Source organism: Photinus pyralis, unplaced genomic scaffold (assembly GCF_008802855.1).
Source record: "Photinus pyralis isolate 1611_PpyrPB1 unplaced genomic scaffold, Ppyr1.3 Ppyr1.4_LG1, whole genome shotgun sequence".
Lineage (NCBI taxonomy): Eukaryota > Metazoa > Arthropoda > Insecta > Coleoptera > Lampyridae > Photinus > Photinus pyralis.
The window spans coordinates 65,105,524-65,123,113 of record NW_022170249.1 but is presented as its reverse complement, the minus strand read 5'-3'; the positions used below and the strand labels follow the sequence as shown (position 1 = coordinate 65,123,113).

General features: G+C 35.2%; 1 protein-coding gene across 1 annotated transcript in view; it reads left to right on the top strand.

The window, feature by feature from the left end:
• The first annotated feature begins 5,043 nt into the window (after nucleotides 1–5,043).
• Nucleotides 5,044–17,590, top strand: part of LOC116166046 (serine proteinase stubble-like) — a 24,384-nt gene continuing 11,837 nt past the window's right edge. Inside the window, exons 1-3 of the mRNA XM_031480873.1 lie at nucleotides 5,044–5,061; nucleotides 5,723–5,826; nucleotides 5,955–6,114. Coding sequence (XP_031336733.1) covers nucleotides 5,044–5,061; nucleotides 5,723–5,826; nucleotides 5,955–6,114 — 282 coding nt within the window. The remainder of the gene's footprint in view (nucleotides 5,062–5,722; nucleotides 5,827–5,954; nucleotides 6,115–17,590) is intronic.

The window sequence follows — 17,590 nt, the reverse complement described above, 5'->3', positions numbered from 1 at the left end:
ATTTGTTGGATTTATAGTAAAAGTTTCAGTATCATCTGGAGAACTAAAGGTCCGAGTACTGACACGGAAAAACTGGAACGTCTGGACAGACGCATTTGGTCAAAAATTCAAGTGCGAATATATCAAGAGCAGAGTATAAGAATGGGCTTATAATAAGGTAAAATAACACTTCTGAATGAGACGTATCTTTTGATGGAGTCTAAATTTTGACTTCCACTCTACACTGAAAACATTTGCGAGTGGTCATAATGCTAATTATGCGGGTCTAGGGTGCATAATATCCAAAGAGCAACGTTTCCGGATGCGACTTATCCGGAAGCGAATTATGGGATGCGAAGAAGAACAAAAATAGGGCGAGGAAGGATTGAAAAAAGTCCTAACGGTGAAGCAGGAGAAAAGAGGACTGTCGTGGAAGCGTGAAGAACATTCTCGGAGGCATGAATGAAATCTGAAGGTTTCAGCACATCAACATACTTCATGATGGCTTGTGAACAGAACTGTAATGGACCGTAGACCCTTCCTCATTTATTTATTTACTTATTGCCCCTCTTGTTCTAGGCTTACGCTCAATTACATAGTGACCCGCATAATGCTTTTTAGAGGTGCCCCTGTAGAAGGTTTTAAGTTGTTCTATACTACTCCGATATCTACCTTACGAATTAAGAAAACTGCAGGAAAACCTAATTCAGAGGACCTCAGCCCAAGTTTGAACATCCGACCTCCGGTGTTGTAGCCCAACGCTCCACCACTGAGCTACAAAACCTTCCTGTGGAGGGCTGTAGCTTCTTTAGGATTCTGTAACGTGGTCTTGATGAAGAATTTGGCGGTCGCTGTCCTGGTACCCTCGACCAGTGATGGATCCTATTCATCTCCTCCCGCTGGCGGTGATCCGGTCATATTGACTTCTGCCTGGCTCCTTGTTTGGTCAAGTCAACTGCCGTCATGTTGCCTGCAATGTCCGAATGCCCTGGCACCCACCGTAGTATGATGACGGTTGCCATTTGCCAATTTCTTTAGATTGCAGATGCACTCCTTAAAAATGGACACACAATTTATTCAGAGTTTCAAGGCTAATCAAGAAAAATGAGTATAAACATTTTTTACGTTTCTTTGAGCGAAAGGTGTTCAATATTTGGGGTTACACGGATAGACCAATACAAATCTTTAAATACCCTACGCCAACTAAATATTATTCATATGAAATTTTCCTGTATCTACTAAAAGCCCACAATTTTTTTATAGATACACTAGACAGAGTAATTCTGAATGCCCCCATGGCTAGATGTAGTTGCAAGTTAAGTACTGGATCTGTAGCATCTTCATTGGGAAAATGCGAGGGAAAATGTTTCTTTCGTTGGAATGCAGCAGATGAAGAAAGAAAATTAAATAAATCTATCAAAAGAGGTCCTGGGTATATGGCTGCAGCTTGGCATGCGTATTATATGCTATACTAATTTTGAATTTCATGCAACTAACGGAGATGTCAAAAGGGCCTCCCTTATTTTTTGGCTTACATTGCCAATTCACGAACTCCGATCTACAAATTTGATCCCATCTGCAAAAAGTTCATCGTAATGGGTCCATTCGTTTTTGAGATATCGTACTAACAGACAAACGGACAGAAATTATGAACTCGCTAGGAGTTCTTAAATAATGCAAACTGTAGTTACGTAGATATAGAAATAAATTATTTCAAAGCTCTGTAAACTGGTCTGAAAAAATGGGCCGAAACCCGAAAACACACCCTCGTAGTTTTTCCACCGATTACTGAATATTGGGTGGGTATCAGTTCGAATACCCTTTGTAATGCATCTGTTTCTTTGTGTTAGGTAACATCTACATAACATAGGTATAATATAACATAATTTTATATCCATCAATAAAACATAAGCTGCACGGTCGTAACGTTACTAAACACACCGGAGGAAGACTTTTAAATAACGCATATTTTCCTATCTGTTTCGCTTTGTTGAGTTATTCAGAGTAGAACATTTAAGTCTATTACCTAATTCTAATAATATAGTGCGCTAGAACTAATAATTTTCGAAATATTTAAAGAAACATGCGTTTCTACATAATCACTCAACGTAAGTATGTTAATGATATTCAACTATCCGAATATATGTATATTCTTTAATTGTTGCATTGGTTCATCGTTTTAAACCTTCTAAACTTCTGTGAGTCATTGGAATTAAAGTACCTATGCACAGAATTTTGTTAATTTTGGGTTTATTTGTATAAATAGATTGATAATAAATTAAACGAAATTAATTTTCTATTTTGGGAGACTTATGTATAAAAATTCTTGATAATTACTGCCCGTGTATTTTGTGTTAAAATTACTGACATTTTTTTAAATGGGATACCTAAAAACAGGAAAAAGGGATAGTAATGTCTACATGTAAATATCTACCCATTAGCTAATACCATGTGAATAGGAAAAATTTAACCTTACCGTAGTGCTGGTGGCTATGACGAAATTGATACCAAAATGTTAAACTTACTACCGACAAAAGCTATTGAAGCCCTTCAACACATCATTAATTATTCGTTAGGGTTAGATCATACCGTATTCCCTGATCTATGGAAGCGTTCAGTTATCACTCCACTTGTTAAAGTGCAGAGTATATTATGCGCGATCTCCGACCGATAAATATTATCCCAGTGCTCTCAAAACTTATGGAGAAATACTCGTATATGCACGAACAGTTTGTGGGTTTTTAAAATCAAAATAAAATCTTGAACGAACAACAATCAGGTTTCAGAAAACACCACAGTTCAAATTCATCCCTACTGAAAATAGCAAACCATTTTTCATGTTGCTTTGATAAGCGAGAGGCCGTTTTCTTAGTGTGCTTGGACATCAGTAACGCTTTTGATACTGTAAATCACGAGCTACAAGAAAAAGAACTATATCCCACAATATACTGCTCTTCCGCATTGCACTACTGTATGTAATTTACGTATTATTCTCATTTGTATTGTTTCAATCCATGCGCTACTAATAAGCTTTAATAGACAGCAGTGTAAGCAATTACTACCTAATGGTAGTATTGTTAGTCAGTCGGGCTATTTAATAATCTAAGTATTTATTTTGCAACTTAATTTAAGCTTAGTAAACATTATGAAAGGGATTGTAAACTACTGCGATTGGCCGTTACATTTGCAATCAGAGTTGTTTCATTCGAAGTCTGGTTTTTGTTTGTGGGGTAGTACTGGACTAAACGATTTTGATTATCATATACCACTCTTCATCCACCACATTTCTTCATGATATTCTGGGCGTTTTCTTTCTGTCACCTTCAATCCATCTATCCCACACGCCCGTACAATATTGTATATGTTATGTCATTTTGTATTCCCATTATTTGCTGCCTACTGTCTTCGTCCCCCCTGTTAAGTCTTCTATTTCCCCTTCGCCTGTTGTTAAATAATATATTTTAAATACAGGGTGAAAATGTTGTCTCGAACACTCTTCATTCATCTTTCATTAAATATTATTCAAGAGTACACTTTTTTGGACACAGTAGCATAAAAAATTATTATACTAGGTACATATTCAAATTTAAGAGAAAACCTGAAATTAAAGACAACAGTTCTTAATTTTATAATTTCACTAATTTGCGTTGAAAAAAAGCGTTATTCTTTAGTTATTCTTAGGTACAGTTCTTTTACTTGTATTTTGCATTCTTTTTCGTTGTATGCAATGAATTTTTCTAAAACGTTTCCACTTAGGCCTCCACTTCATCGTTGGCTTTACTGGCTTGTGGTCCGCACTGTACTTGTTTGGAAAGCTCTTTTGTCCGTTTTCTCTGCCAGAGTCGTCTTCCATTCGATCCATTCGCATTCCGAGGTTTGGCGTGATGGCGTCTTTCTGATGAACCTGATGAAGCTAGAAAAAGTTGGTGGGAAAATCAATGTAATGAGATAGAAAAGCTTGAAGCAAAAGAAGGCACGATATTATTTACAACAGGATTAAAGGGGTTATCAGCGATAGATCATCAAGAGTTGGTTATTGCAATGAGGTGCAATACAGGATTGGAAAAGTACTGAAAGAAGAGGAAATACATAACACATAACACTTACACTGGAAACATAAAAATCGGTCTGTCCAGACAATACTGGAGACAGTATTATACTTAATGAAGTGGAAAGAGCAATGCGAGATGTGAAATCAGGTAAAGCTAAATGGAATTTCAGTGCAGATATCTGTCTTCATGAAGTAAAAAATTAAACAACTAACATCTCCATGTAATGATATATAGGGTGGTGACTTGCGTCACGCATCATAGGGATTTCAATGTAAAATTCATAACATGCAACTATTGGCTCCCCAAATTATTTTAGAGCAAAAATGTATTAAAGTTTTTTGTAGAAAAAAAATCTTTACGTCAATAAACCTTATTAGTTTTCAATTTTTTACATAATAAAGACGGAAAATTGGAAAAATAAAACCCGCATCTTTTGCAATAATCTGCGATGCCATGGAATTTTCTAAAACAAAAAGATGTCCAGTTATCAATTAGCAGTAGTTCGAAATGGATTTTATGATTGACTTGGTTACTGCCTTGCAGTTAATGGTGACTTATTCGAACATTTATTGTAAATTGTTATATTAGGAAACCGTTTTTAGTCATTTGGTCTTTCTTTATGTTGTGAATTCGCTGTTCTAAATATAATACTTTTTGATAGAATTTGATTTGTTTTATAGCAGACATTCCATGGCATGACGGATATTGTAGTTTTTGTATTATAAAATTCCATGGCATCACAGATTATTGAAAAAGATGCGGGTTTTATTTTTCCAATTTTCTGTCTTCATTATGTAAAAAATTGGAAACTAACGCGGTTGATGACGTAAAAAATTGTTGTCTATAAAAAAACCTTAATACATTTTTGGTCTAAAATAATTTGGGGAGCCAATAATGGCATGTTATGAATTTTACATTGAAATCCCTATGATGCGCGACGCAAGTCACCACCCTGTATATGAATCGAGGGAATGAGCAGAAATAGTTGGAAATAAATAAAAAGGGCATTGGAATGGCCAATGAAGCATTTGTAAGGAAAAATAGAATACTGTGCAGCAAATTGGACATGAATCTAAGGAAAAGAATAGCAAAGTGCTTGGAATGGAGTGTTATGCTGTACGGATTTGAAACGTGAACGCTTTAGAAATAAGAATTGACGGTACACAGTTTTCTACACAGAAGTACGGGGAGTTTTTTTTGTGCTTCAACCCAAAGTACTTCGGAAGAACATTTAATAGTGGATGTTTTTTTTTTAGTAGCCCACATCCGTCTCGGTTTCAGCGAGCACGTCAGTTGTATTCATTCAATAACAATAATTTTTAATTTTTAATAACCAATATTAAAACCGAGTTATTTTTTATTAGATCCATAAACGGATCATTAAGTAGAATTATTGTTCAGTTTAAGGGTTTCGTTATGGACACATAAAATTGATTATATCACTGGGCACATATTATATGCGTAACATTTCCTAACCAAATTAAGGTGTTCAACAAACTATTTCTTTTATTACATAGGAAGAAATTAATAGAACTGTTACGAAAGTTTAAAAATGGCACAGTTGTAACGAATATACAACATGGTCAATTATGACGCAAGTCGTTTTAAAACAATGGATAATTTCATTATAGGCCCAATAAAGTTTGCCGTCTTAGAACTCACGAAATGCTTCCAAAAGTTGTAAACTATAGTCATTGTCACGTCGACCACACGAAATTAAATCCGATGCGTTGCGAAAACCTCCTTTCGTACAATGTTCTTCAACGGGATGCAATAGTTTAATTAACCGCAATAAGTATATGCAGCAATGCTACTTTCATGAAAATTTTACGCTTTCGGCGATTATTTAAACGTACAGCTAGATTAATAATTTCCTTTATTTAAATAAAGTAGCACTTCCTATAATCTATTTTTCAATTTCAGATGCGGAGGTTCGTTGGTCAGCAGAAAGCACGTCGTGACTGCTGGACATTGCGTTGCGAGAGCAACCCCTAGGCAAGTGCACGTCACGCTCGGCGATTACGTGATTAATTCTGCTGTTGAACCGTTACCTGCCTACACGTTCGGAGTGTCTCAAATTCAGGTTTGGTAAACATTCTTTTTTTCATTTGAATTTTGATTTTTTATTACTGTGTTACAAGGGGATCGAAAACACTAGTATCGTTTCCTTTACTAACCCGGAAATGTTAATATGATCCTTCTGAATTCGACTTGCAAATATATAGACCATTGGTCGAAAAATAATATGGCATTTACAAAGGTAATGTTATTACCGTAATTTGTTAAGAATGTAGAAACAATGGTTTGGTTATGGCTTTTAATTTACCGGAAGCCCGTCTATTTTTATTGTAAACTAGCTGTCCCGGCGAACTTCGTACCGCCTTGTCGTAGATGACCCTACAGACATTGTCCTGTCTTACCTATAAATATTTATATTTAATTCGAACGGAAATTAAAAAACTGAAATAAAAAATATTATTTCCAAAGTACATTCTTTATTGTTGTGCTAAACAATTAATAACTTAAGTTTGATTATGTATATTTTTAGTCGTGGTACCCAGAAAGGTTTGTCACTTTTCGATTGAATGCTATTTCTTGAAGTGCATTTGGAGACACAATTTTTTTTATTTTTCATTTGGAACGATGAAAAATAAAATGTTGTATGTACCTCAGGCATTACTCAATATTTAACCCTCGGGCGACTTACAATCCCTCGAGCCGGAGGCCCTCGGGCTCTGTCGCCCTCGGCATAAATATCGCCAATGCCCTTGATGTATAAATAACTATTGTTTTTCCTTCTGGTGCGTACACAAATAAATCGGAAGGTTTTCCAACGCGTGAGCAGGGCACATACAGCTGGCCATGTGAGAAGCACCGGTATTCCAAATTCAATCCACACACTTGTAGCGACTGCCCTTGCGCTTTATTTATGGTCATTCTAAAGGCGAGACGCATCGGAAACTGCAAACGTTTGAATTCGAATGGTATATCTGTTATAATCATTGGGATGTGTGGCAACAGTACATCTTGGACTGTAAATTTCCTTTTAAAATTGTAGCTTCGATTATGTTGTTCATCAGCACTGTAGGCCTGGTACCATTACAATGTTGTGGTGGATTGATGTTTCGTAGAAGAATTATGAGCACGCCAGTTTTCAATGTTGTTGATGGTGGTGGCAATGCTCTTGCACGTACATTTTGTGCCCTGAGGTACACGCGCTGGCCATTTTCAAGGTGCACCGCCAAATGAACAACTGTTGGATGTCGTTCATGGATTGGAAATGATAAAATACGCCATACTGCTTCATTACTATACTGATGTAGCGCCCCAGTTCATATTAATTGATTTCATCATGTCCATGAACCTAGCAGAGCAAGATCAGCAGAACACAATCAAACATATTGCATAATTAGGTGCTAATTAAGTGCCATATTCCTGAATTAAATGCTCCAAAATTATTACATGTTCAGCCAGGTTCATAATTTAAAAAAAAGGAGCATTTAATTCGGGAATAGGACACTTAATTAGCACCTAATTATAGTTAGTTAACTTTTCATTTTCTTGGTTTTTTGAGGTAGTGCTCTGCTGAGTTCATATGAACCTGGCAGAACATGTAATAATTTAAAACAAAAGGAGCATTTAATTCGGGAATAGGGCATTTAATTAACACCTAATTATGCAATATGTTTGATTGTGTTCTGCTGACCTTGCTCTGCTAGGTTAATGGACATGATTTAATCTGTAGATCCAGTTGCATTTCCCAAACCAAAAACTGCTAATTATATCGATTTCACCGAATTGCAATACTTACTCGGCATTGATGTGTGCTTTGTACGTCTTCGATAGCAACGGTGAATACGGGACAACCCAACTATTATCGACTTCCTACTTTTAAAGTGTTTCACCAAAAACCTATTACCTACTTAGCAATGAAATCCATTAAATCCAAACAGTCAGAAAGATTATACGACAGGTAAACACTTGCGAAAAATCGCCTTTACAATTACATCCTTTTAAGAATGCACAACAGTTGTAAATTATATTGCACTTCGGGTTTCGTGCTTGTATATAGATCAAAGCGTTGCCATCCTTTCTTTCTTGTAAACCTAACAGACTAATCCTTTACCTGTACCTACCCGCCGTAAAACGGAATGAGTCATTTTTAAAACAAGTTGTAAATCAGCATATGCATGATTAAAGCGCATTTTTGGTAATGCAGGTCAGTATTTTATTAGCGAAGTTTAAAATTATCGATCTCACGAGTAATTTTGGCTGCGTTAAATAATTAATTTTATTTAATTTCAATTGACGGTATGTCTTCATTTTGTAAAACAAATCATAAGGTAGGTAAATAATAAGTTTTTATACTGGTAGCGCTATCTAACGGTAAAATTATAGTACCTCCGAAACCCATATCGAAATTATTTTCTTCAATTATCGATCTCACAAGTAATCTAACTCAAAATAGACTAGTGCCTGCACATCTACACTATAGCAGAAAGCTTTTAGTGAAAATTTGAATTCTCTAGCTATTGTAGTTGTGGAGATCTAACGCGGACAGCCGGCCTGCCAGCAATGACGAATATAATAGCGTATTTTTTTCAAAAATGCGCTAAAAAAATGTAGGTATAGGTAAGGGATTCTGATAAAAACAATCAACATTTGGAATGAATTTTATGAAATGTTAAATAATGAAGCGCATGGAATGTAGTGTATAATGCGAGGTATAATGAAATAAGCATTTAAAAATTGCGAAAATTAAATTGCCATTGTTAGGTGTTTATAAAAAAAACGTTCGCAGTCATTCGTCCTGCAACCGGATGAACAGTTTAGGGACGTACGTGTAACCCCAAAAGTTTAGTCGCAATCGGATGAACGGTTTAGGCGCCATTAGGGACATACATACGTGCAGATAGACAGACAGACAGTTTTTTTTTATTATATAGAAACCTTCTCGGACATATGTCCAACTATTCCCCAAAGTTTCATCGCAATCGGATGAGCCGTTTAGGCAGGCAGAAGAGACATACAAACATTCATTTTTATTTATATAGATTAGACGAACTAAAAATTAGGGAGTGTTTCGACACAAAGAGACCATATTATGCATTATATGGGGTGGTAAAAACTTAAGTTTTATTGATTTTACACGACAAGATCTATTAAGAAAGTTCGATTCTCTGTAAATATGAAACAAATCGATTTTGCGGACAAGGTTATACACTGCTTTATTAAAATGTTGATTTTTGTATGTAACGTGATTGGATTGCAAGCGTAACTAGTCTAGTTTAAAAAAATCTACTAAGAAAATTCGCCTGTTCATCTGAGACGAGTTACGTTTCGATTGATAATGTGATTTATTGGCGGTTTTCCAGAATATCTGAAAACTTCCCTGTATTAAACCTTTAAATTCTTTCCATAAGCACAGTTTGTTCTAGGAACTACGAAAAACGAATTGATTAACTCTTACCTACTATAAGAATATCGCACTGGGGATGACATACGGTAGGAACCTGATGATTTGCAGCTCATAGATACATATTCTCGTAGTGAATAATAACGAAGTCGCGAATATCGTCCGTTACTTTTACAGTGCCTAAAGGGCGCATGATTTTTTAGACAAACTTTTTCTATTGTCTAAAAGTCTAGAAAATTTCAGTTTCCAGAGTTTCAGAAAAATTTGAAGCTTCTGAGGCATATTTTGATGGGTTCCTGAATTTTGAGAAATTTTGCTTCTTACTGTGTTGTTTTTTTTTTCATTTTCAGTATTTGCACTCGAAAACCGTAAGAGATACAAAACAGCAGTTATGCAGAATTTCATGGTGATTCCATTTCTTTTCAAAGATATCAAAAAATAATTTTAACAAAACCTTGGTGAATTTTTTGACGGAGTGGTTGGCCACAGACGAAAAATTCACCTCAACCCAGGTTCGAACACCTGACCTCCGGATTTATAGCCCAACGCTCTACCACTGAACCATAAAGCCGGTCAAAATACCTAATATAAGTATTTTAAAGGTAATATATGCCTCAAACATATCAAGGATCCCTTTAACAACGCCGTGCCCCCCCCTCCTTCCAGGGGCGCGCCCCCCCAGCTTGGGAAACACTGTCTTAGGAAATTATACCAGTGGAACGCCGTCTTTGAAACTATCAGAGAATTGCGAAACTCTGAAATTAAAATATTAGGCCCGAAACGGATTTGTTTTGGAATCCTCAGTGGGATCTTGTTTTAGACATAGACATTCAAAAGCAAACCTTGGGGTCCATTCCAGAAGCCGTCTTAGAAAGTACCTTAGGAATCATCTCAGAAGAGTTCTTGGAAAAATTCTTAAAATCCTTTTAAATAAGTCTCTTATCTTATTAAAAGTTAATTGCTAGAAACCTCAGTAGAACGTTGTTAGAATTCTCGTTATAAAGGCTTCAGTTTAGGTTTATTGAAATCTTCCCAAATGTTAAAAATGTTGCCTTACTAGGGTTTCCTTAGAAACCTTTTTTTTAATATTTGTGATTTTACCAATTTCCATAAAAAATTCTTTAACATTTAAGACATTTTATAATTGTACACAATATTAGAAGCCTTCCCAATAATTTTGTAGATACCTTTACTGCAAATTTTTTTTATAAAACTGTTTAACCTTTTCTTAAAAGGACAATTGAGAAACTTAGGAATCTCGGCAATCATCCTACTTATTTTAAAAATTCCGCTAACCTTGTTTTTAAAAGTTTCATTAGTAATCTTTTTGCAAAACACCTTGTCTTCTTGAAATGTCTTTAGAACACTATTTTAAACATTTTTAAATGTTTTTTAGAAATATTCCCATGAAAATTTGGAGAAAATGTCTTTTTGAAAACTTTTTTAAGGGTCCGAACATTCAGGCACCCCAAAAACGATCAATTTCCTGAGGGGTCTCCAAGATTCAAGATTCTCGAAGCTATGGGATTTTGGCAAATATCAACAGATTTATTAAAATGCACTTAATAATTGTGCGCTATTGTTTATTGTCGCATAACGAAATACAAATCCCAAAACAAAATGAAGATGTAATCGTTTATAATTTCTCTTTACGCTCTGTTTATATTTTATCTACTAAACCATCATCGCTACTAACACCGCCACTCCGCGATAAATTACAACCTAGTTATTTGAAAAGTGAATAAACCTAATCAAAGCATTTACAAGTGATTATTTTCTTTCAATGTGCTTTCAAATGACACTAATGCATTATCATTTTTTTTTATCTCGAGCACCTAACGCACGTAATTTCTTACCTTTTTCTAAATTATTAATAATAAATTACCTTTAACTTCTGCAGTAAAGTTAAAAATAAACTTTTAGAAATAGGTTTGTTTGTTTGGCAGGGAATAAAAATTGAAACGTTTCGTTAATGTCCCCAACTACTCAAGTATTAAAAAGTTAACGAAACCCTTCATTGGACTTTCCAGTTTTTGCAATGAATTGAAGGGTTAATTACACCTCGTGAACTTTTTTTACTGTAAGTCTATGAAATCATCCACTGTACCTATCGTATTTGAGTAAGCCCGGCTTCACAAACGATGATTAAGGTGAATCAATGATTAAAAATATTAGAATGGTAAACATCTTATTTTATAATCAAGTTCAATAAATAATATATAATATTATATTATATTGTTATGAAATTCAATCTATTTAGGAGGGAGAATGGTTTCCCAAAGTATAGTCTTTTCGTTCACTCTATTTAGTGTAACAAGAGTTGAGCCCTTTATATATGATGATATGAAACTCATTTCTAAGAAACACGTTATGTAATAAGTGCAATATTGTTAAACAGTCAGGAAATGCAATGCTGCTCGGAGGTTGTGTGGGGAATATCCTACACGAACATTGTTCCCGGTAAAATAGAAGAGTTCGATAAAGAAGACGATCCCCTCCTTCAAGATTCCCTATAAAGAGTCATATACCTACATTGAGATATTTACACTTTTACAGGCATTAATCATTTTGTCACTTTCATTATTGCTTATAGTAGTTATTTACATGTATGTAGTAATAGCTTGATAACAGTTTAATAAATAAGATTTTGATAAAGGTTCATTTTATATCCTTGTATAAATAACTCAGGGATCGTAAGTTGATAAACTTTTGACATACCAGGAAAACTATAATATTTGGAGTACAACTACATTTCTCTTGACTTTCCTTTGGAATTACTATTTGAGCCGATATTTTGCCCAAAGAAGATCAAAACTTAATTTTTTGGTTAGATGGTATCACTGTGAAGGCTATTGGTCGAGAAATGTTGTACATAAAACATTGGGTTAGTATCAAATTTGGTCTACTTTGAAATAGGTCTTTCTTATTTTTTCGTGAGATGCATCTTTTTATAAAAAGGTCGAGTCCCCCAGGTTAGCTCGCACGTCTTTTAAATCTGCCAAATTGGTTTCACACTCCTGGTTGTTTGGTACCTATACCCAGAAGGCTATAAGAAATTTTGGACACCCACATAAGGGGTATAAGGGTATTTGGAGTAATTCTTGATGAAATTACACTTTTGAGGGCCTTTTTTGGGTCTAAATTCACGGGCCTATTGTCAAAAAAACATCGCGTGGGATCATTAAATGTGGTATGATTGTTTGAAAACACGCCACTTATAATTTAATAAGCACAGGTTGTTCTGCATTCGATTGATTGATAGCTTCATAGAAATGTTTAAATAAAGCAGATAAATTATTGCGTTCAACAGAGAAAAGACTTTAATCTCGATTTTAAATTAAGTCATTTTTCATGACATAATTGATGATGCGCTCTTCTCCTGTTGGATTTAAAATAAACAATTTTTTTATGCCATCATGTGTCTAGATTATATAAGCGAATAAACAAATTAAGTAATGTGTTCATTTTCGCAACAAGTTTATTTTAAATCGATACTGATCAGAGCTGGGCAGTATTCGATTTTGTAAATACTTTTTAGTATTCAAATCCTTTAAAGTATTCAAATACTTTGTAATTAAATACTTTTTTGCGCGATCGGTCATTTCTGACTATTTACCATGGGTGTTTCCATGACAGTACGTAGAATTTACCAGTTGCTATGATTACGACGACGCCAAAATTACTTACCGATCGAAAAACAGAACAGCAAAAATACTTACCGACGCCTTTTTAAAAATCAACAGTCTTACATTACATTTAATCTTTAATTATTGTTAGGTACATTAAACGTACAACTTGTGCTGTTGTTTCCTATAGAAAGACGCTCATAAAATCATAAAGGAAGTGCAAAGCTAGTAAACTACATCAGACACATGCACATTTTTATGAAATTATTAATTTCAATTTTGACAATTAAACTGGTTACCTAGTGATGTACAACTATACCACTTCGATCATTTCGATTTATTCTGCTCGTTAATTTCTTAGTGCATATTTATATTGGTTGCATAATTTTAATTTCGATCGCGCAAAAAATGTTATAAGCACGTCGAACGTTAAGGGTTACCGTTCTCAGACAATAATTGGAGTCGTCGCTTCGCTCCTCCTCCAAACAATTGTCTTCGAACGGTAAAAATCCCTTACCGTTCTCCATACTTAATATACTATTATGGAAGCAGCAATTGTATTTGTAACTCGAATACTTTCACAAATATTTAGTATTCGAATACTTCGCATAGTATTTGAATACTTAACCTTCCTTTTTCATATTAATTTTGGTGCGTAGAATCCAAAACAATTCGTACTTTTTCGATTAGACTTCTCAATCAAAAGTTATGGACTAGAAACAAATTTCGAAAGAAAATTCAAAGGGCTGTAACTTTTGAACTAGTAGCCCAATCTTGGAACTGTTTGAAATTATGGATTCTACAGGCCACATTCTATAAGAAAAATTTTTTTCAGGGTCGATCTGAGACAATTTTTTTTTCGGGGCTCAAAAAAAGGCAGTGTATAACCTTCCTTTTTTACCAAAAATCGACTACACCAAAATTTCTCGGGAAAACACTTTTTCTTATNCTGATGGTGGAGTCAAATCTTAAAACGCGAATTGCGGGTGAACGGGACGTCGGAAGTGGGTACCGTAAAAGGGAATGTGGTAGCCCGCGACACGATCTCACTGATGGTGGAGTCAAATCCTCAAACGCGAATTGCGGGTGAACGGGACGTCGGAAGTGGGTACCGTAAAAGGGAATGTGGTAGCCCCCGACACGTTCTTCCTGATGGTGGAGTCAAATCTTCAAACGCGAATTGCGGGTGAACGGGACGTCGGAAGTGGGTACCGTAAAAGGGAATGTGGTAGCCCGCGACACGATCTCGCTGATGTGGAGTCAAATCTTCAATCGCGAATTGCGGGTGAACGGGACGTCGGAAGGGGGTACCGTCAAAGGAAATGTGGTAGCCCCCGACACGATCTTCCTGATGGTGGAGTCAAATCTTCAAACGCGAATTGCGGGCGAACGGGACGTCGGAAGGAGGTACCGTCAAAGGGAATGTGGTAGCCCCCGACACTTGCTTCCTGATGGTGGAGTCAAATCTTCAAACGCGAATTGCGGGTGAACCGAACGTCGGAAGTGGGTACCGTCAAAGGGAATGTGGTAGCCCCCGACACGATCTTCCTGATGGTGGAGTCAAATCTTTAAAAGCGAATTGCGGGTGCACGAGGAAAGTGGGAAGCGGTTAGTGAATGTAGTAGCCTTCGACAAGATCTGTTATTGATGGTTGAGTCGAAAGTGGCTAATAGAATACTGATCTGCCACACAAAAATGCGCTGAAGTCCCTTCGATCTCAAACGAGGACTTTGATAATTTTTTTACTGTAAGTCTATGAAATCATCCACTGTACCTATCGTATTTGAGTAAGCCCGGCTTCACAAACGATGATTAAGGTGAATCAATGATTAAAAATATTAGAATGGTAAACATCTTATTTTATAATCAAGTTCAATAAATAATATATAATATTATATTATATTGTTATGAAATTCAATCTATTTAGGAGGGAGAATGGTTTCCCAAAGTATAGTCTTTTCGTTCACTCTATTTAGTGTAACAAGAGTTGAGCCCTTTATATATGATGATATGAAACTCATTTCTAAGAAACACGTTATGTAATAAGTGCAATATTGTTAAACAGTCAGGAAATGCAATGCTGCTCGGAGGTTGTGTGGGGAATATCCTACACGAACATTGTTCCCGGTAAAATAGAAGAGTTCGATAAAGAAGACGATCCCCTCCTTCAAGATTCCCTATAAAGAGTCATATACCTACATTGAGATATTTACACTTTTACAGGCATTAATCATTTTGTCACTTTCATTATTGCTTATAGTAGTTATTTACATGTATGTAGTAATAGCTTGATAACAGTTTAATAAATAAGATTTTGATAAAGGTTCATTTTATATCCTTGTATAAATAACTCAGGGATCGTAAGTTGATAAACTTTTGACATACCAGGAAAACTATAATATTTGGAGTACAACTACATTTCTCTTGACTTTCCTTTGGAATTACTATTTGAGCCGATATTTTGCCCAAAGAAGATCAAAACTTAATTTTTTGGTTAGATGGTATCACTGTGAAGGCTATTGGTCGAGAAATGTTGTACATAAAACATTGGGTTAGTATCAAATTTGGTCTACTTTGAAATAGGTCTTTCTTATTTTTTCGTGAGATGCATCTTTTTATAAAAAGGTCGAGTCCCCCAGGTTAGCTCGCACGTCTTTTAAATCTGCCAAATTGGTTTCACACTCCTGGTTGTTTGGTACCTATACCCAGAAGGCTATAAGAAATTTTGGACACCCACATAAGGGGTATAAGGGTATTTGGAGTAATTCTTGATGAAATTACACTTTTGAGGGCCTTTTTTGGGTCTAAATTCACGGGCCTATTGTCAAAAAAACATCGCGTGGGATCATTAAATGTGGTATGATTGTTTGAAAACACGCCACTTATAATTTAATAAGCACAGGTTGTTCTGCATTCGATTGATTGATAGCTTCATAGAAATGTTTAAATAAAGCAGATAAATTATTGCGTTCAACAGAGAAAAGACTTTAATCTCGATTTTAAATTAAGTCATTTTTCATGACATAATTGATGATGCGCTCTTCTCCTGTTGGATTTAAAATAAACAATTTTTTTATGCCATCATGTGTCTAGATTATATAAGCGAATAAACAAATTAAGTAATGTGTTCATTTTCGCAACAAGTTTATTTTAAATCGATACTGATCAGAGCTGGGCAGTATTCGATTTTGTAAATACTTTTTTTCACTACTAGCGTCTGATGACATGATTATTAACCTTTTTTCCACTTGTAAAGTAGGCTTTTTCGGCATTTGTTCAAAGTGGTTAATAATTTTTTATTATTAACTAGTAGTCAATAATGAGAACTGTCACGCTGTCACTTTTAGAAAACACAACCCGAAATTTCGCTCAATGAACGTTTAGACAAGTTCTCTAAAACGAATAATTGCCACCATTCGCAATTTCCAGAGAAATTACATACCTAAAATTATCACATTTTGAAAAAATTCGAACGAAATTACTCTTTGAAAAATCTCAATGACAGAACAAAATACGGCCTGTTTGACTTGTACTTCCACGTACTTGATTGACATGTTAAATTAAGAAACAAACAATTCTGTCCAACCGTTAACTCTCTTATCAATATAATATGTTAATTTAGAGGATTTCAAGTGCTAGTAGTGAAAAAAATAGTATATATACCACGGTAGAGAAGTCTATTATTGCCTTCGCACCTTACACCCCTCGGCGCAAGCGCCTCGAGATGTAATCTTGGTGCTCAGGCAATAATACTGTACTTCTCTACTTGATATATAAATGTACTATTTTTGTATCTCTTATGGTTTCCGATTTTCCCATGTTGTTGCTGCTCATCTTTGACACAATGTATATATTACATTACTAAGGTGGCAAGAGGGGTGGGGGAGAGGCGGAGGTAAGGGTAATATCACTTTGTACATCTACGAAACTAGACTACAGTTATAGTAGGTACGTACAGTAACTTTCAACAATCTGGAATAACATTTAATTCATAGTAGGGTGAAATTTTTGTTCTTAAAAAAATACACTAATCTCGTAACCACCTAGATACTGCCCTGGACGAGGAACAGACGGACAGACGAACGGACGAAACCATCACATTAGTAAGGAGAATTTCTATCGATAAATTCCCCTAAAAATGAGGCCTCTTTGTTTTAATCTTGCAACATCTTAAAGAATAGGTGCCTTTATATAAACGCACTACGCTATAGGGGTTAATTTCTGAATAATATTTGTTTCTTTTATTATTAGCTTTTCTTATACGCTTATTCTATGAAAACAGACCTCTTCGTTTTAAAATCCCAACAAAACCACTCTTTCAAAACGGCCCATCATGGTATTTATTGGTAATATTAATATAAAAATATTCATACCTTACCTATACCTAATTACTTCGAATTATATACCCCAAATTGTATACACAATTAATTGAATAATACCAGCATTACATATAGAGAATTACTTTGAAATTATTGTTAAAATGGAAATTTCTGCCCCCTCCATTCAGAAAATTTAAA